The sequence below is a fragment of the Oncorhynchus kisutch genome, linkage group LG8, assembly GCF_002021735.2.
Source record: "Oncorhynchus kisutch isolate 150728-3 linkage group LG8, Okis_V2, whole genome shotgun sequence".
Classification (NCBI taxonomy): Eukaryota; Metazoa; Chordata; class Actinopteri; order Salmoniformes; family Salmonidae; genus Oncorhynchus; species Oncorhynchus kisutch.
The window spans coordinates 74,702,148-74,722,123 of NC_034181.2; the positions used below are offsets into that span (position 1 = coordinate 74,702,148).

Genomic DNA, 19,976 nt, shown 5'->3' on the forward strand with positions numbered 1-19,976 from the left:
GGAAGAGTGATGGAGGAGAGAGGGGTGAGTGAGTGAGAGAGTGAGGAGAGGGTGAGTGAGTGAGAAGAGGAAGAGTGATGGAGGAGAGGGGGGCAGTGAGTGAGTGAGAGAGAGAGAGAGGAGAGGGGGAGTGAGGGAGAGGGGGGGGGGAGAGGGAGAGAGAGAGAAGAGAGAGGGAGTGAGAGAGTAAGAGAGGAGAGGGTGAGTGAGTGAATGAGGAGAGGGGGAATGAGTGAGTGAGCGAGTGAGCGAGTGAGTGAGGAGAGAGTGAGGAGAGGGTGAGGAGTGGAAGAGTGATGGAGGAGAGAGGGGTGAGTGAGTGAGAGAAGAGAGGAGAGGGGGAGTGAGTGAGAAGAGGAAGAGTGATGGAGGAGACAGGGGGTGATGGAGGAGAGGGGGGCAGTGAGTGAGTGAGAGAGAGAGGGAGTGAGTGAGAGGGGGAGTGAGTTAGAGAGAGTGAGGAGTGGAAGAGTGATGGAGGGGAAAGTTAGTGTGAGAGAGGAGAGGGTGAGTGAGAAGAAGAACAGTGATGGAGGAGAGGGGGAGTGATGTAGGAGAAGGGGAGTGATGTAGGAGAGGGGGAGTGAGTGAGGGGGGAGTGAGTGAGCGAGAGGAGAGGGGGAGTGAGTGAGTGAGTGACGAGGGGGAGTGAGAGAGCGAAGGAAAGGAGTGAGAGAAAGGAGAGGGAGTGAGAGCGAAACGAGATGGGGGTGAGGGAGAGAGGGCATAGGGAGTGAGAGAAAAAACGAGAAGGGAGTGAGAGAAAAAACGAGAAGGGAGTGAGAGAGAGAAACGAGAGGGGCAGGGAAGAGGGAGTGAGAGAGAAAGGAGAAGGGGGCGAGAAAGGGGGTGAGGTTTTTACCGAATGTATAAAAACATTTTCAACATTAAGCAGAGATGCCAAGAGCAGATCCCGGAGTAACCCCAGCATACTAATAATACTGCTGCCATCCATCATCACAGACAACAACCAATTAGCACATTCCTCTTTCCCCTGTTCTCATGTTCTTGGCTAATCCCTCCATTTTGTGTCATTCATCAAAAACAGAAAATGTTTTCGACTCAATACTGAGTGTGAGTGTGAGAGGCTGGAGGAATGTTGATTGAGGGGTGATATTTCTGGGTGTTTATGGAAGGAGGCTGTGGCCTGGGCTGGGTCCTGGGCTGGGGTTACTGTACAGGCCTGGACCTTAATTGTGAAGAGTACTGTAGACCTGGAGCTCTGTGGCGCCAATGCTGGCTGCAGTACTACTGACAATTAAGTTGTCAGCTGGCGCTCCAGAGCCGCCCTCCTCTGACCTGAAGAACTTTGCCTGACCTGCAGAGACAGTCCTGACGCCACTCAGGGACAGCCATCTGACTGCAGCTCTCTCTGTCTCTGTCTCTCTCTCTCTCTCTCTCTCTCACACACACACACACACACACACACACACACACACACACACACACACACACTACTACATTCAGAGCCCCCTGCTGAGGATCTTGTAAATACGAGGCATTCAGAAATGCTTTACAGATGTGTGCTGGCAGCAGGATTTCAGCAGCGTTAAGATATTGAGGTCTCTGAGTGTGTTCTTGTGTTGGCCAGGGATATCTTTTAAAGCAGTGTACACACGGAGAGCCTGTTACTTACCCTGTCTGCTGCAGACTGCTCTGCTGGCTGCCTCGCAAAGGCAAAGCAGGGGCTGAGCGCCTAAACAGCAACACAACACTACTTCATATAACTCTCTCCCCACCGCCCACTCCCTCCTCCCTCCTATCTCTATCTCTACTCTCAATTCTTCCACACAGTCAGTGTCTGATTTTTATCTCCTGGGCTGGTTTCTTTTGGACCTGACCATATTAGTCTGGGCCTAGTTTAAATAGCAGGCTGGTAAGGTTTCGGCTCCGTGGGAGAGAGAGGAACCTGGCTACATCCTGAGGAGGTTTAATGATTCAGACAGCCTCAGTCAAGCTGTGTCCCAAATGGCACCCTAGAGAGGGGAGAGGGAGGAGAGGGGAGAGAGCTAGTAGCTCCACATAGACTAGATCAAGCAGCTCATGTGTTTTAGTGGTTTTTGATTTGATTGCTGGAGTAGGTACTTCACACAAGGGATAGGGTGTACTGTGTTTATAATGTAGTTAGTATGTCTCTGGGTTTATATCTCTGTAGGTTTATGGTGTGAGAGTGTTTTCAGTATTATGTATGTCTATGCCAGAGAGAGAGAGAGAGAGAGCTTTTTCCGATGTGTGTGTAAAAGAGAACTCTCAGATCAGGGGTGTGTGTGTGAAAGAGAACTCTCAGATCAGGGGTGTGTGTGTGTGAAAGAGAACTCTCAGATCAGGGGTGTGTGTGTGTAATGGTTATTGGGCCAGATGACTGTAATGCCACAGAGACACCTGAGTTGGCATTTTCCATGGTGAAGCCCTGTGCTCACATATCACGCAGTCCCATTGGTATGCACTCACAGACACGGCTGCCAGGAGAGGGGGTCGGGTGGACTGAAAAAACAATCCCACCAGTGACATTCAGTCATACGCTCACTCTGTTTAGATTTTTCAATTACAGTACTGTCTTCTCTGCCAGTTAGGTAGCACAACAGAGTTGTTTTCGACTCAATACTGAGTGTGAGATGGAGGCTCACAGTTGTCAAACATATACAGTGTATATAGAGCTGAATACTGTCATTTGGATTTAGCCATGTCAGTATGTATTGGCGGCTCTAATGTAGATCTCCAGTGTCCATCTAGAATAGTTTGTTTATATGGTGACTACACTCTTCCTCTTTACTGTATGTATGACAACAAACATGGAAATAAACTCTGTAGCTAAATCTGGTGGAATATATATTTGTTGTGCTTGGTCCGTGACAAATACACTAAAATAAACGTGTTTCTGTTTCTCTTTCTCCAGGATGTGTTGGACAAGGCGTGTGCAGAGGGGATCAGTGATGAACATTACCGTTTAGAAGGTATGACCCCCCCTCCCCCCCAAAGCTCCTGAAATGTGCTGATGAGGTGGATGTATGGAACCCCTCCCCCAGCTCCTCTCTCCCCCCTTTACCTACCTTCTCCTTTCCTCCTCCCTTTCTCTCACCTGGCCCTCCCCTCCCCCTCTGTGCTTTGCAATCCACCTCCATCTATTCTGTTTTCCCCCTGTGTGGTGTGATCTTGGATTAAGGAATCAGGATGGAAGGCCTCCCCCTTCATCTGAAAAGAGTACCAGAGCTCTGTTGTGCTACCTAACTGGCAGCAGGGGAGACCGGGATGGGACCAGCCCAGAGCTCTGTTGTGCTACCTAACTGGCAGCAGGGGAGACTGGGATGGGACCAGCCCAGAGCTCTGTTGTGCTACCTAACTGGCAGCAGGGGAGAGTAGGATGGGACCAGCCCAGAGCTCTGTTGTGCTACCTAACTGGCAGCAGGGGAGACTGGGATGGGACCAGCCCAGAGCTCTGTTGTGCTACCTAACTGGCAGCAGGGGAGAGTAGGATGGGACCAGCCCAGAGCTCTGTTGTGCTACCTAACTGGCAGCAGGGGAGACTGGGATGGGACCAGCCCAGAGCTCTGTTGTGCTACCTAACTGGCAGCAGGGGAGAGTAGGATGGGACCAGCCCAGAGCTCTGTTGTGCTACCTAACTGGCAGCAGGGGAGACTGGGATGGGACCAGCCCAGAGCTCTGTTGTGCTACTTAACTGGCAGCAGCGGAGAGTGGAATGGGACCAGCCCAGAGCTCTGTTGTGCTACCTAACTGGCAGCAGGGGAGAGTGGGATGGGACCAGCCCAGAGCTCTGTTGTGCTACCTAACTGGCAGCAGGGGAGAGTGGGATGGGACCAGCCCAGAGCTCTGTTGTGCTACTTAACTGGCAGCAGGGGAGACTGGGATGGGACCAGGCCAGATATGTGGGTCAGGGTGTCTCGGCTGGCTAGTTTTGTCGTTGAGTTGAGCTAGTTCAGGCTGGTTTATTTTAAGGGGTGGGCCAGGTATGCTTTGGTCCTCATCATTGTCTTCTCCTCATAAAAGTGTCTAAAGACCTGGTGAAAAGCACTATAAATACAACCTATTATGGAACATGTAGTTATGATAATGTTAGATGACCGCACACCAGACCTGGTTCATGTCAAAATCCCTCCGTGTGTCCGCTTCGGAGCCATCTTGGTCCCTTTCTCTTCCCCTCATTCTCAGAAGAGTAGACACACCATGGTTCTCTTACAGACTCTGTAAAAGTACTATTTGTTGTACATTTCAGTAAGAACTTATGAGAGACATCTTATTATCAAAGTAGTTCTTGATTTCCATTTGGTACAATTCTTCTTTAGACCTGGGGGTTCATTGCTTAAATCTCATTTAAACTTGAATGAAAGCCGTTATGGAGCATTCCGGCTTCTTGATTCTTTATAACCCTAGAAAGAAAGTGGTTTGTTGAAGGGGAAAGGGACAGACATAGAAAGCCAGAGAGAGGTTACGGATGATCGTTAGGCCAAAGCACATATGAAAGCTGGTCTTTCCTCAGTGCTTCAGTAAGCATTTTCAAAGAAAGTTTGTGAGGATTAAAAAATAACTTGCTGGCAAAATTGCAAAGCGGGATGAAGCAAAAGGGATCCAAGATGGTAGTGTGTTTTGACTCTTTGGATCTTGCAGTTACTTCCTCTGTGCCTTTTCAAATGTAGTTTTCACAAGGCCATTAACTGAGGCTTAGATAACTCAATCAGCTGTATAAACCTGTATCTCTGTGTCTGGTCACACTTGCGTGACTCTCAGCTTTCACTTCTGTGTGGATGGTCTGAGAGTGAGTGACAGCGGTCTTGTGTGTGTGTGTGTGTGTGTGTGTGTGTGTGTGTGTAATGGCAGGGCTATTGGATCAGGCATGATGGCATTTTGAGAGTGCCAGCCCAGTCCCTCCTCCACTCCCATCAGATCACCAGCCAATCCTCTGGCAGCATTTAGTTCCACTCATGAAGAGCAGGCCTACTGTATTTCAGTGAGGTCTGAGAGGGAGATAGCAGATTATGTCTACATAGGGGATAGGGTGCCCTCTTGGACATAGCCTACAGTATTCCTCTGGGTCTTTTCATTAGCCTGGAGATAAGCATCACCATCTCCACATTGGGCTTGTTACCCAACAGATTTGCATGGCACAATGGTACCTTTGAGCATCTGTGATGATCAAAGACAGGGTTACATTTTCCTCCTTCAAAAAGTTTTTGCTCCCCAGGATGCTGCCTTTCATTGTGCCTGCAGCCGAGAGGACAGGAGACGGGACAGACATGTTCCTCTCTCTTTGATCTGCTTGGATACGGAGGAAAGAGAACGAGGCTGTTGTGTCTGTCTGTCTGCTCCTTTGGCGACCACAACAAACGCTGTTTCAGATTTGACTTGGCTTAATTAATTAGTGATTCTGTTTTACAGCTGTCTGGTCTGATCCTCGGCCAAAAGGTTTGAGAATGGAACTTCAAAGTGCAACAGGGGGGGGGGGGGGGCTGTGTGTGTGTGTGTGTGTGTGTGTGTGTGTGTGTGTGTGTGCGCGCAGTAACCCAGCCATCTCCTGGTCCTGATTGGTCGGGCAGGAGCACAAGCAAAACCAAATGGCCACCAACTGCGTCCCGATGAAATGCCACCCTATTCCGTAAATAGTGCACTACTTGGACCCATGGAGTGACACTGTGTATTCATGGCCTCTGCCCTTGGCCTATCAGTCTCTTTTTAATTTGTAGTACCCAGGTCTGAAACATCTCAGAGGTTTTAGTTGGATTCGGATGTGATGAGAGGATATGAAAGGACTGTGACATGTTACAGTAGGAGATGTTGGTGGGCTGACATACACTATACAGGTTTGATACTGTAGTTGGGGCCTACTGTTGATGAGGATGTGCATAGCGGTGGAATAGGATGTGTGTGTGACAGACGAGGTGAGGCCTCCCTATGGACGCTGTCTGTCTGGGCTATATGTCTGGAAGCTATAATACTCAGTGAAACATCCAGCATTATGAGCTCAGCTACAGTGGGCACAGAGACCGAGGCAGGGCTCCCACAGGGTTCTTTGATGTTCAGATCAGATCATGTTCCCACTTTAGAATGTAATATCTTAAGCCACATTATACAGTCGCATCATGTCCTGTTCTTGGCATGTAGGGCATGTTATGTCTGTTCAGTTCCATGTTCTATTCATCCACCTCCTCTCCCATTCCTGGGGCTATGCTAGCACTTTCCCATGGCAATGATGTGCATCCAAGCCCCAGAGTATTTTGTGGCTGTGCCTTATGCTTATTTATACACTGGATTCTTGACGTAGCTTACTGTAATATATCTACTGCTGTGCATATCTACTGCTGTACATATCTACTGCTGTGCATATCTACTGCTGTGCATATCTACTGCTGTACATATCTACTGCTGTACATATCATTCTTAGTTGATCCTGTGTACATTCTCCCGGTGTACATACATATAGTTTGCATTTGATTACTGCTACAGTGCTATTTGGGTTGTTAATCAGATCCGTTGTTGATTTCTTGTCTTTTTTTGTATTTTCTTTCCTTACATTTTATTTGACATTTTACTGCATCGTTAGGAGCTAGTAACATTAGCATTTTACTGCATCGTTAGGAGCTAGTAACATTAGCATTTCACTGCATCGTTAGGAGCTAGTAACATTAGCATTTTACTGCATCGTTAGGAGCTAGTAACATTAGCATTTCACTGCATCGTTAGGAGCTAGTAACATTAGCATTTTACTGCATAGTTAGGAGCTAGTAACATTAGCATTTCACTGCATCGTTAGGAGCTAGTAACATTAGCATTTTACTGCATCGTTAGGAGCTAGTAACATTAGCATTTTACTGCATCGTTAGGAGCTAGTAACATTAGCATTTTACTGCATCGTTAGGAGCTAGTAACATTAGCATTTTACTGCATCGTTAGGAGCTAGTAACATTAGCATTTTACTGCATCGTTAGGAGCTAGTAACATTAGCATTTTACTGCATCGTTAGGAGCTAGTAACATTAGCATTTTACTGCATCGTTAGGAGCTAGTAACATTAGCATTTTACTGCATCGTTAGGAGCTAGTAACATTAGCATTTCACTGCATCGTTAGGAGCTAGTAACATTAGCATTTTACTGCATCGTTAGGAGCTAGTAACATTAGCATTTTACTGCATCGTTAGGAGCTAGTAACATTAGCATTTTACTGCATCGTTAGGAGCTAGTAACATTAGCATTTTACTGCATCGTTAGGAGCTAGTAACATTAGCATTTTACTGCATCGTTAGGAGCTAGTAACATTAGCATTTTACTGCATCGTTAGGAGCTAGTAACATTAGCATTTTACTGCATCGTTAGGAGCTAGTAACATTAGCATTTTACTGTTAGGAGCTAGTAACATTAGCATTTTACTGCATCGTTAGGAGCTAGTAACATTAGCATTTTACTGCATCGTTAGGAGCTAGTAACATTAGCATTTTACTGCATCGTTAGGAGCTAGTAACATTAGCATTTTACTGCATCGTTAGGAGCTAGTAACATTAGCATTTCACTGCATCGTTAGGAGCTAGTAACATTAGCATTTTACTGCATCGTTAGGACCTAGTAACATTAGCATTTTACTGCATCGTTAGGAGCTAGTAACATTAGCATTTCACTGCATCGTTAGGAGCTAGTAACATTAGCATTTTACTGCATCGTTAGGAGCTAGTAACATTAGCATTTTACTGCATCGTTAGGAGCTAGTAACATTAGCATTTTACTGCATCGTTAGGAGCTAGTAACATTAGCATTTTACTGCATCGTTAGGAGCTAGTAACATTAGCATTTCACTGCATCGTTAGGAGCTAGTAACATTAGCATTTTACTGCATCGTTAGGACCTAGTAACATTAGCATTTTACTGCATCGTTAGGAGCTAGTAACATTAGCATTTCACTGCATCGTTAGGAGCTAGTAACATTAGCATTTTACTGCATCGTTAGGAGCTAGTAACGTTAGCATTTTACTGCATCGTTAGGAGCTAGTAACGTTAGCATTTTACTGCATCGTTAGGAGCTAGTAACGTTAGCATTTTACTGCATCGTTAGGAGCTAGTAACGTTAGCATTTTACTGCATCGTTAGGAGCTAGTAACGTTAGCATTTTACTGCATCGTTAGGAGCTAGTAACGTTAGCATTTTACTGCATCGTTAGGAGCTAGTAACATTAGCATTTTACTGCATCGTTAGGAGCTAGTAACGTTAGCATTTTACTGCATCGTTAGGAGCTAGTAACATTAGCATTTTACTGCATCGTTAGGAGCTAGTAACATTAGCATTTTACTGCATCGTTAGGAGCTAGTAACATTAGCATTTTACTGCATCGTTAGGAGCTAGTAACATTAGCATTTTACTGCATCGTTAGGAGCTAGTAACATTAGCATTTTACTGCATCGTTAGGAGCTAGTAACATTAGCATTTTACTGCATCGTTAGGAGCTAGTAACATTAGCATTTCACTGCACCTGCTACAACATCTGCTAAACTGTGTACGCGACCAGTAAACTTATATTTGATCATTTGGTTGCGTGTGTGTTCTTACAGTGGCTCTGCCCCCGGAGAAGACGGTGGACAGTTGCTGTGTGGAGGAGAAGATGCAGGGGAGAGCGAGCCAGGCGCCCACAGGCACACAGAAACAGCTCCAGTTGGAAGTGAGTGTGAATTTGAACTGTGAACCACCAACATGGACCATTTATTAGTGCTTCTGGGAAAAACTAGAGCGACAATATAATACTCTTTCAGGGATGGAAGGAGGCACCCATGCACACACAGTCGTGAACGTATTGATACTTATATTGCAATGCGATTCGTTTCAGGAGCTTGAGTGTGCCGTCTCTGTAGAGGAAGACAACAGACAGGAGTGGACATTCACGCTGTATGATTTTGACAACAATGGCAAGGTCACCAGAGAGGTGAGGGTTCAAACACATTTTATATTCAAACATACTCTAACACATAACAGGGCACTTTCCTTTTCCCCGCCCATGATCCTTTCCTCTTTCATACTAACACACACATACACATACATAGACTAAGGGAGACACAACCAGATGAAGTTACATTCATCCATTTCAATAATACAGCCACTAGGAACCAAAGAGACTTTTTCCTTCCCAGCGATAGATACCTAGTGTCTGGCTTCTGCCTTGTAAAGATCTGAGCAGTGCAGTCAGAGAGGCCTGTATTTTTGGAGAGCTGAGTTGAAACGGTGTGAAGAGACTGAAGCCGTCCTCTGTGTGGTGGGATGGTTGGATCTCCAGTTTCTCTGGCATCGCCCATGGCCCCGCGGCACATGAGACGGCAGGCGGCAGCTCACACAAAAAGAAGAAGGAAATAGCTTTCATCTCCAGCTCCCTTTCTTTATTTCTTCAGACGTATGAAAAAATTGAAAACTAAAAGTGACATATAGGAAGCTTTTTTACGTCTTCGCGTTTGAAACGGTATCTGGAGCCAGTCCCCAAAGAGCTCATAATAGGCCTTTATGTTGCATTGAGAGAGAGGCAATGCAATAGGAATGCAGGCATTTGGACGTTTTAGAGGAGCGAGAGCAGAAGCTAGGCTAACAGGCCCAAAAAGGTCCCTCTTTCTGAGTGGTTTTGTAAGCCCCTTTTCTCGGCAGTGACAGTCCAGGGAACATTAGTAGAAATGCAGTAATTACCTTCAGAGGGAAAATGCTAACAAGACTTGAAATATGTATAATTAAACATACTATGCTATTGATCCATCTGTGGATGTTCATGTTGCTCTCTTCCTGAACAGGCTTTTAAAGACTTAAGCGAGTGCAGATTTCAGATGTCTGCTCTATGCTCACTGACTTTGTGTGCCTGTTATTCAGCCTTTCTACAGGAATCCCACCTACAGGATTTTCCCTCTTATGTTCTCTCTTTTTTATTCTGTCTATGTCTGACTCTTAGCCCTGAGGCAAAGGTCTGTCCTGTGGCCCTCAGCTACTCGACTCGAGAAAGAGAGATATATTGAGAGGGAGAATACTTTTAAAAGCTCTTAATTGAACCATTTCCAAAGTTACACAGAAAGCCTACAGAGAGAAAGGGTAATGGAGACTCTATTAAGAGCAGAGCTGCTATAGAGTGGGTTGTGCATCATTTAATCTTTTAGCACTTCTCCTCCCACCTCCCAGACATATCTTGTCATGCATTTATCCTATATTTGTACTCTCTGCCTGATCACTTTACAGGGAGAACACTGAAATAAAACAACTGACAACTCAGCATGTTCTTCTCTTCATCTCTCCTGTTTGCCTGTAACATGCTAGACAGACTACAGTAACTGAGTTGTCGGCTGTGCACTAACTCAGACCATCTCGCGCTCTCCCTCCCCCCTCAGGACATAACCAGCCTGCTCCACACCATCTATGAGGTGGTGGACACATCGGTCAACCATTCCCCCAGCAGCAGCAAGACACTGCGGGTCAAGCTCTCTGTGGCCCCTGACTCCAGCCAGCGCTGGCGGAGCTGCACTCAGGGCCCCGCAGGTAAACACCAGGCTGGGGGAGGATCACAGGGCTGGGAGGGAGGGAGGATGGGGAGACAGAGGGGGAAGAAGAGGTAGGGGAGGGGAGAGAGCTGTAGTAGCTCCCCTACTTGACTGTTCTGCTGTCAGCACATCCAGAGTCTTGTTTGTTGTCATGCGGAAAGGCACCTGCTTCAGGCATGTCAGACTCCTCTCTCTCTCTCTCTCTCTCTCTCTCTCGCCTCTCTCTCTCTCGCCTCTCTCGCCTCTCTCGCCTCTCTCTCGCCTCTCTGCCTCTCTCTCTCTGCCTCTCTCTCTCTCTGCCTCTCTCTCTCTCTCTCTCTCTCTGCCCGTGTCTCCATTTCTCCATCTCTCTGGCACAATGGGGTTCATTTTTAATGATGGGAGTAGTGACAGAGCTGAGAACCCCCCAGTGCCTTCAAATACTCTGAGAGAAACCTTAAGAGATGCACCAACTCCTTTTTGATAACCACAACCATTTTATTTTTCTCCAAAGTGTTTCTTCTTCTCCCTCACCCCCCACTTCTCAGAGCTGTCGGTAAAATATAGCTACATTCCATGTAACTTTTCTAACTGACGACTTGGTAAGCAAGTATTGAGATTTTCTTTTAAATTGCTACAAAATATGACGCCCTGTTTGTTTACTTCCTGTTTTTGTGTCTATTTATAACGTCAAGGGATTCAAAAGAAGCAGGCTTTGAAAACGAAACATTAGCTGTCAGTCTTCACGCTAATTTCAGCTGTCTTCATGCTAATTTCAAACCACAACATATCATACTTCATTAATAAACTCTGGGTTATATATACAGTACCAGTCAAAAGTTTGGACACAACTACTCATTCCAGGGTTTTTCTTTATTTTTACTATTTAATAGTGAAGATATCAAGACTATGAAATAACACATATGGAATCATGTAGTAACCAAAAAAGTGTTAAACAAATCAAAATATATTTCATATTTTAGATTCTTCAAAGTAGCCAACCTTTGCCTTGATGACAGCTTTGCACATTCTCTCAACCAGCATCATGAGGTAGTCACCTGGAATGCTTTTCAGTTAACAGGTGTGCCTTGTTAAAAGTTAATTTGTGGAATTTCTTTCCTTCATAATGCGTTTGAGCCAATCAGTTGTGTTGTGACAAGTTAGGTGTAGTATGCAGAAGATAGCCCTATTTGGTAAAAGAACAGCTCAAATAAGCAAAGAGAAATGACAGTCCATCATTACTTTAATACATGAAGGTCAGACAATCCGGGAAAATTTGAAGAACTTTGAAAGTTGCTTTAAGTGCAGTCCCAAAAAACATCAAGCGCTATGATGAAACTAGCTCTCATGAGGACCGGAACGAGAAAGGAAGAGTTACCTCTGCTGCAGAAGATACGTTCATTAGAGTTACCAGCCTCAGAAATTGCTTCACAGAGTTCAATTAACAGACACATTGAAACATCAACTGTTCAGTAGAGACTGTGTGAATCAGGCTTTCATGGTTGAATTGCTGCAAAGAAACCACTACTAAAGGACACCAATAAGAAGAAGAGACTTGCTTGGGCCAAGAAACACGAGCAATGGACATTAGACTGGTGGAAACCTGTCCAAATTTGAGATTTTTGGTCCCAACCGCCGTGAGACGCAGAGTAGGTGAACGGATGTTCTCTGCGTGTGTGGCTCCCACCGTGAAGCATGGAGGACATGGTGTGGAGGTGCTATGCTGGTGACACAGTCTGTGATTTATTTTGAATTCAAGGCAGACTTAAACAGCATGGCTACCACAGCATTCTGCAGCATTACACCAGTCCCACTAAGCGCAAAACAGATGGGATATCATTTGTTTTTCAACAGAACAATGACCCAGCACACTTCCAGGCTGTGTAACGGCTATTTGACCAAGGAGGAGAGTGATGGAGTGATGCATCAGATGACCTGGCCACCCCAATCACCTGACCTCAACCCAATTGAGATGGTTTGGGATGAGTTGCACTGCAGAGTGAAGGAAAAGCAGTCAACAAGTGCTCAGCATATGCGGGAACTCCTTCAAGACTGTTGGAAAAGCATTCCAGGTGAAGCTGGTTGAGAGAATGCCAGGAATGTGCAAAGCTGCCATCAAGGCAAATGGTTGCTACTTCCCCCCAAATCAAATCAAATTTTTATTTGTCACATACACATGGTTAGCAGATGTTAATGCGAGTGTAGCGAAATGCTTGTGCTTCTAGTTCCGACAATGCAGTAATAACGAACAAGTAATCTAACTAACAATTCCCCCCCCAAAAAACTACTGTCTTATACACAGTGTAAGGGGATAAGGAATATGTACATAAGGATATATGAATGAGTGATGGTACAGAGCAGCATAGGCAAGATACAGTAGATGATATCGAGTACAGTATAACATATGAGATGAGTATGTAAACAAAGTGGCATAGTTAAAGTGGCTAGTGATACATGTATTACATAAGGATGCAGTCGATGATATAGAGTCCAGTATATACGTATGCATATGAAATGAATAATGTAGGGTAAGTAACATTATATAAGGTAGCATTGTTTAAAGTGGCTAGTGATATATTTACATCATTTCCCATCAATTCCCATTATTAAAGTGGCTGGAGTTGAGTCAGTGTCATTGACAGTGTGTTGGCAGCAGCCACTCAATGTTAGTGGTGGCTGTTTAACAGTCTGATGGCCTTGAGATAGAAGCTGTTTTTCAGTCTCTCGGTCCCAGCTTTGATGCACCTGTACTGACCTCGCCTTCTGGATGACAGCGGGGTGAACAGGCAGTGGCTCGGGTGGTTGATGTCCTTGATGATCTTTATGGCCTTCCTGTAGCATCGGGTGGTGTAGGTGTCCTGGAGGGCAGGTAGTTTGCCCCCGGTGATGCGTTGTGCAGACCTCACTACCCTCTGGGGTAGAACTATCCTCTGGGGAAGAATCTCAAATATATTGTGATCGTTTGAACACTTTTTTGGTTACTACATGATTCCATATGTGTTATTTCATAGTTTTAATGTCTTCACTATTATTCTACAATGTAGAAAATAGTACAAATAAAGAAAAACCCTTGAATGAGTAGATGGGTCCAAACTTTTGACTGGTACTGTATATATTTTTTCTTTGTCTTATATGAGGCCTGGAGTAAATAAATGAAACATTGTTGTTTTTCTCTTTTATAGAGCTTCAAAGTAAAAGGCTGTGAACAAAGATTTCTTTCTTCTGAGAGAAATAGACATGCGTGTGTGTGTGTGTGTGTGTGTGTGTGTGTGTGTGTGTGTGTGTGTGTGTGTGTGTGTGTGTGGCTGCTCTTTTTGATAATGTCCTGCTCACTCTCACAGACATGCCCCACCCCAGAACCAAGAATGACAAGTGCATTGAAGACCTTAAAAGTGCAGAGAAGAAGTCTCGAGCCCTCCTCAGGTAACAGATGTTTTACAGCCTGCATCAAGGTTTTACAAGACAATAATGTGTATCTGTGCATTTTTGACACCATTTACAACATTTATTTTGACACCGACAGAATGTATGTTTTGCAATGCATCTAAAAGAGCTAAAATACTGCTTCAAGCTGTTGTAAAGTCGCATCTCTCTCCCCTCCAGGCGCCATCACAGTGACCACCACACTATCCAGCACCAGGTTCTGACCCAGCAGGGTCAGAGTCAGGGCTGCCAGCGCCACTGTGTGGATGAGAACCTGGAGCGCAGGAACCACTACCTCGACCTGGCCGGCATCGAGAATTACACATCCCGCTTTGGAGCAGGTGAGCTGGTCTGGGGGGGGGGGGGGGGGGGGTGATGATGGAGAGATTGGAGACTAGAGGCACTGACCGGTCACAGCACCTGGGTACTTTGAAGCTGTGTCCAGATAGAGGGAGGCCTTCATTACCCCAGCACCTGCTTGGAGGGAGACAGGCAGGCAGGTCTGGCCAGTAAAACATCTGGACCCACCGGGGCACAATACGATATGTCTTCAGGGGCCAGGCTTCATCATGAAGTGAATTCAATTCTGTTTAATATGGGGCTGCTTTTGTTTAAATGTCTGTGTTGACGGGAAGTTTTTTTTTTGTGTGACACCCTCTAGTTCAAAGAAGAAAATACTATTAACGTTTATGAGTTCTCAGTCTTTCAATGAAGTTAGTGATGTATCAATTGACCCATCATGGGTTATTTATCCTGACCTGTATTTCTCCCCTCTCCAGCCCCCACCACAGAGCCTGTGAAAGCAGAGCCACAGACCAGACCATCGAACCAGACCAGGTCTCGCTCTCATGAACCAGAGGACGGCCACACCTACTCCCACCACCGTCGCTCACAGGTGGCCATGGAGAGCAGCGCCGCCCCAGGCCCTGACACCCTTTGTCCCCCACGACCGAGTAAAGACTCAGGTAAACACGCCCTGCGCTCCCCCAAGACCCACAGCCGGACACACCCCACACAGACCACCACAGGCAGGGTGATGAGGAGCAGAGGGGCCCCACCTCCCCCGGCCCTACCCAGCCAGGCCCCCCCTCACCAGTCCTCAGCCCCCTACCGCAGGCACAAGCAGAGGGCCAGGGAGGGCCAGCAGCAGTCCCGGGCCCTGGGGGCTCCAGTGGGGCCTGTGGTGGAGAAGGAGCAGGTGAGAGTCCTACCCAGTGTGCTCCTCTATGAAGGAGGGCTGGCCCAGATGGTTCAAAGGCACGAGCATCATCACCACCATGAACACCACCACCACTACCACCACTTCTACCAGTCCTGAGGCAGCCAGCCAGCTCCCTGCCCTGCTGCACCAGAGCACCTTCTCACAGCCCCACCTCAACCTGGCTCCACTGCCAGGCCAGTAGACCCTACAGACAGACAGACAGGCCCCTCCCACACAGCACAGCAACAGCACAGCCAGAACTGTGTCACTGTTAGGGGGAGTTGGGTCTTGCATGACCCTGTGGGCTAAGAGGACAGGACATCAAGAGGAGTTGGACAGACAGGGGGAGGTGCAGGGTGAAGAGTGTTATTATGGGGTTGTCCAGGCATGAAGAGTCCCTGTGAGTCAGCGGGACAGTGTCTTGGTCTTCAAGTGTGCCAGGAACCAGGAGCAGGACACGGCAGAGGGATGTAACAGGGGAACCTGAGAGGAACAGAAGGAGAAAAGAGACTTGGCTGTAGTCCTCCAGAGGGCTCCTCTCATCCCTCTCTGTCTGTCTGGTTCTCTGAAACCCTCTAGGTGACTTTACCAAGCCATACTGGCACTGCCATCCTCACATACCTCTACGTTTTGGGGAATGAGAGGTGAGGGTCTGGTTTGGAGAGCGAGAGAGATTTGTGTGTATGAATATACGGTGTGTGTGAGAGCATGTGTTACCTGTCTGCTGTGACGCACGCCACTGAAAACCACTTGAAAAGCACTTGTGGGTGCAGTTGCATTGGAGACACTTTGGGCTGTCAGAACAGAGGGCTGACAGGCATCGGCTGGATATGATGAAGACAAGATCATCCAGCTCCTGAATCTCACATGCAATACAGGACCCTCCCTGAGAGAACGATGTTGAAATGTTCAGTGAGAATAGAAGACTGTAATCAGCTGCTACCTCTAGTGTTATTAATGGTGTTATTATTATTGCTATTAATCAGATGCTATTTTTCAGTTACATTTTGTTGTATTATTTAAAGATGATACAATCTGCAGTAATGTAGTGTTGAAACACTCCTACATGTTTTACCTACATATTGTATATATTATCAACATTATAATCTTTATTTATAATGTGACGTTTGTATCAAAAATCTACATTTATTTCTCACTCTACCCCATTTTCCCGATGTACCCTGTTGAAAGACCACTATATATACAATTTAGACCATCAAAGATACAACTCTGACTCCCTCTAATATCACCACCTAATATCACCACACACAGTTCTTTCACACAAATGGTCAGTGTACACCTTCTCAAGTACATCTCTGCCTTCTGAACAGTGTCTGTCTAATCGTTGTGGTTAGCAGTTCACAGTAAGGCTCTTTCTCAATAGCTGAATCATAAGTATGTAGTGGTTGACAATCCACAGCAGTCCCATGATCCTCCAGGTCTGATCATAACACATGACCCTAACCGCTGTCCCCTCATGAGGCATCCCCCTGTCCCCAGCTGTCAGCACCTGTTTCACCAGGCCGCCATCACGCCATGTGTCCCCAGCACTCAGGCAATAAGGCTCTGTTTATGACGCTGGCTGGACTGGGATGGAGGCTCTCAGCTGTCTGTCTCATTCCTCTGGTGCGAGGTGACACCAGGCCCTGCCCGCAGGCTCCACCAGGACCATAACTCACCCTGCTGAAGGCCTGCTGTCGGGTAGGCAGCTCCAACCACACAGGACCTCTCAGATCTTCTCCCACCCTAGGTGAACCATCAGAGCCCTACACCACTGTTTAGGACAGGTCCCTATGGTATGCCTGCATCTGGGTCCAGGAGCTCCTGACTGAGTATTATCTGGTCAGGGTAAAGAGGAAAATACTGTAATCAGCAATGTTCCCTCTATTTTTTCCCCTCACTGAGCAAATTTCAGGCCTGCTGAGCAAACTTGAACATTGTGAAAATTCGGTGCAACTTACGAAGCCCGTTTAATGTGAACATTTAGGCTGTACCCGATTAGGGTACACCTTTAACAGTGGTCAAGTAGGCTACTGTGGCTATTTGATAATAATGTAGGCCTACTTGACAGGCCAACCATCAAAAACAATGGAGACAATTCACCCCATAATATGTTAACATGGAATAGCTGTTCTATCGTTCAGCCTACAGTAGCAGACAGTGTGTGGTGTTCAATGTAGGCTACATTCTATGAGACTATTGAATACTACATGCAGGGCATGACATTAACCTGTTTATCCACTTGTCCTTCAGACAAGGAGGTGATTTTAAATGTTGTGTTTGATGCAAGAATCCACTTTATAAAATGAAAAGCATAATTATTCACATACCATTATTACAGAGATTCAGGTAAAAATATTCTACCCTCTGCCTAGATAAATAAGAGATAAATAAGCAATTTACCTGACTTGCTTTTCAAAGATGTCTAGAAATGTTTTGTGCTCTTGTAGGAAGCAATCACTCCCCTGTTGCTGACTTAAAATGATCTATAACTGGGCTAATAACTGACTAACTAGCGAAGGATATGACCACAGGTACACATGTTGCTACATGCAGCTCTGGCTTTGATCTCAAACAAACTCATCTACTCACCACCACTCATGCTGTATAAACAGTTCAAAGTAAATGGCACAGATCCATATATGGCAATGGTCTATTTGCATATAGGCCTACTGCCGCTCTGATTGGTTATGGTTCACCCGTCTGTGTAGAGTATGGCCTATGTTGTGCCTGTCAATGCAATAAAATCCTACTCCTATGTGTTCTGCCTACAACACATCTCTTGCATGGTTTTGTTTCGGTATGTTGCATTGAAAGTGGCTAATATTGCATTGATTCGATCACAGATCCCACAGTAAAGGGAAACGTTGATCGTGTTAACTAATGGGGGAAAACTCTAGAAAGTTTGCTTCTCTTTGCGGGCTGATATTTCTTCTGCACGGCAGTCCTGGGGGAGCTGCATGCCTGCTCTCTCGCGCATCTGAGAGGGAACATTGGTAGTCAGTATGAGCTAATAGACCTCGCTACTGGCTATGCATTGTGAGTAGGTGTGAAGAGTTCACTAATTCCCCTACACCAGGTGTGTGGACATCAAAGCCAACTTTCCACTCTGGGTCATGTCTAGGTTTAGAGCTTTTACTACACGTTTCTGTTAGTGTGTGTTTTGGGTCATTTGGGGGAATCTGGTGCATTCCAGGCTTGTCCTGAGCTCCAGTGCTGCACTCCCTCACACAGCTGCAGGCTGTGCATTAGCAGAGGCACCAGTCAGGCTGGCCTCACCACGGGACACAGTCACCCCCAAGGGGAACGCAGCTGCACCCCATTCCACAGCCCCTCTCTCCCCTAGAATGCTGCCGCTCTGCGATCTGCTTGGCACTAGCATCTGTCTGGATTAGCATGGCAGCAACCCATCTGACAGGGCCCATCGCAATACTGTAACTCATGTTGTTGTCTTCACACCACGACAACACCACAGCTAAACAGTACAGGTGTTGATACTAGCACCTGCCCATAGGATAGACATGCTTCAGGTGGAAATGGCTTGTGGCTGCATTGGGGACTATATCAAGCCAGTGAGAGGCAGAGGGCTTGCGTCTCCCTTCATGGTGGTCCTCATTAGGCTTGTGTGTGTGTGTGTGAAGGTGTCTGCAGTGATCCCCTCAGACAGACACCATGGCTAATAGGCAGGGATCTGCTTGGGTTCTCATCCTCAGTTAAACTTACAATCCCTCCGCCATCTTCCCCCAACTCTACAGACACTAGATGAATGGTGCCATGTGCCTCTAGAGTACTGTGGTATTAGTGGGGCAGCCGCTGGAACAGATATCTCTGTGGTGCTTTTGAAATGCAGCCCTATTCCCTATATGATGTACAACTTCTGAACAGGGCCCAGGGTCTGGTCAAAAGTAGTGCACTGTGCCTCTTTAAAGGGACACTCCAGCTTCACCGGCATCTAAAGTTCTGCTCCAGAATGTTCCACTGTATCTTCATCTGGAAATGGATTCAGTTTTGGTATTTACAGACAAGACTGAATGAAATGTTCTCACTGTATTCCACCACTAAGTTATGTTTTGTCAAATTAATGTATCTACATGTTAAACTAATGTAAATAGTATATGGACTGCAGAAAGGTTATACCAGTATCGTGTAGAAGGAATAAACGTATTTATAATAATTGAATGACTGAGCGAATATACAGTATTTCTGCCAAGCTATCACACTTGCCTACTATATTGTCACTTCTCTACAGTATCCGCTGTGCCAATCAGTGCTATCAGGGAAGGGTAGTTGTCTCTCTCTCTCTCACTTCCTTCACTTCTTCTTGGTGATTGTTGTAAATGAAACATGTCTAACACTTGCTGTTCAGTTCCTCAATAGCAGACCAGACCCTTTCTCTCTTTCCCCTAATGGCTTTTTCATGACTTTGTTTAGTTTATATAGACGGTTTTTGATGAATTGCTTTATTTATTTGATAGCAGAGCTGTGCCAAGGGAGAAACCCTTTCATTAAAGTATGAACCTGTTCCCTAGAATACGTCTGCTGACTCCTTTGTGTGGCTTTGTGCTGTGCGTATATGTGTTGGATGAATATGGATGAGGGAGGGAGTGTGTGTATGTGATCTAAACCACCGCAGGTCGCCTATCTGTCTTGGAATCTGTTTCTGCTGGACCTCTGTGCCCGTGGTGTTTTTTCTGCATACATTTCCTCATTGTGGTGTTTGTGCGTTTTGGGTTTATTTCGGGCTGTTTTATCCGCTTGTGTGTGCGTTAGTCTGTGTGTGTGTTTTGATGTGCAGTGTATGTGTTTGTTTGATGTGGCTGAATGTGGGAACATGTGGGGATGAGGGAGTCGGAGGACAGGGGATTGGGGAAGGAGGG

General features: G+C 46.1%; 1 protein-coding gene across 1 annotated transcript in view; it reads left to right on the forward strand.

The window, feature by feature from the left end:
• LOC109881368 (protein naked cuticle homolog 1-like) overlaps positions 1 to 19,630 on the forward strand; it is a 45,316-nt gene extending 25,686 nt beyond the window's left edge. Inside the window, exons 4-10 of the mRNA XM_031831218.1 lie at positions 2,897 to 2,954; positions 8,547 to 8,653; positions 8,819 to 8,914; positions 10,347 to 10,494; positions 13,817 to 13,898; positions 14,079 to 14,239; positions 14,678 to 19,630. Coding sequence (XP_031687078.1) covers positions 2,897 to 2,954; positions 8,547 to 8,653; positions 8,819 to 8,914; positions 10,347 to 10,494; positions 13,817 to 13,898; positions 14,079 to 14,239; positions 14,678 to 15,216 — 1,191 coding nt within the window. The 3' untranslated portion in view covers positions 15,217 to 19,630. The remainder of the gene's footprint in view (positions 1 to 2,896; positions 2,955 to 8,546; positions 8,654 to 8,818; positions 8,915 to 10,346; positions 10,495 to 13,816; positions 13,899 to 14,078; positions 14,240 to 14,677) is intronic.
• The last annotated feature ends 346 nt before the right edge of the window (positions 19,631 to 19,976 follow it).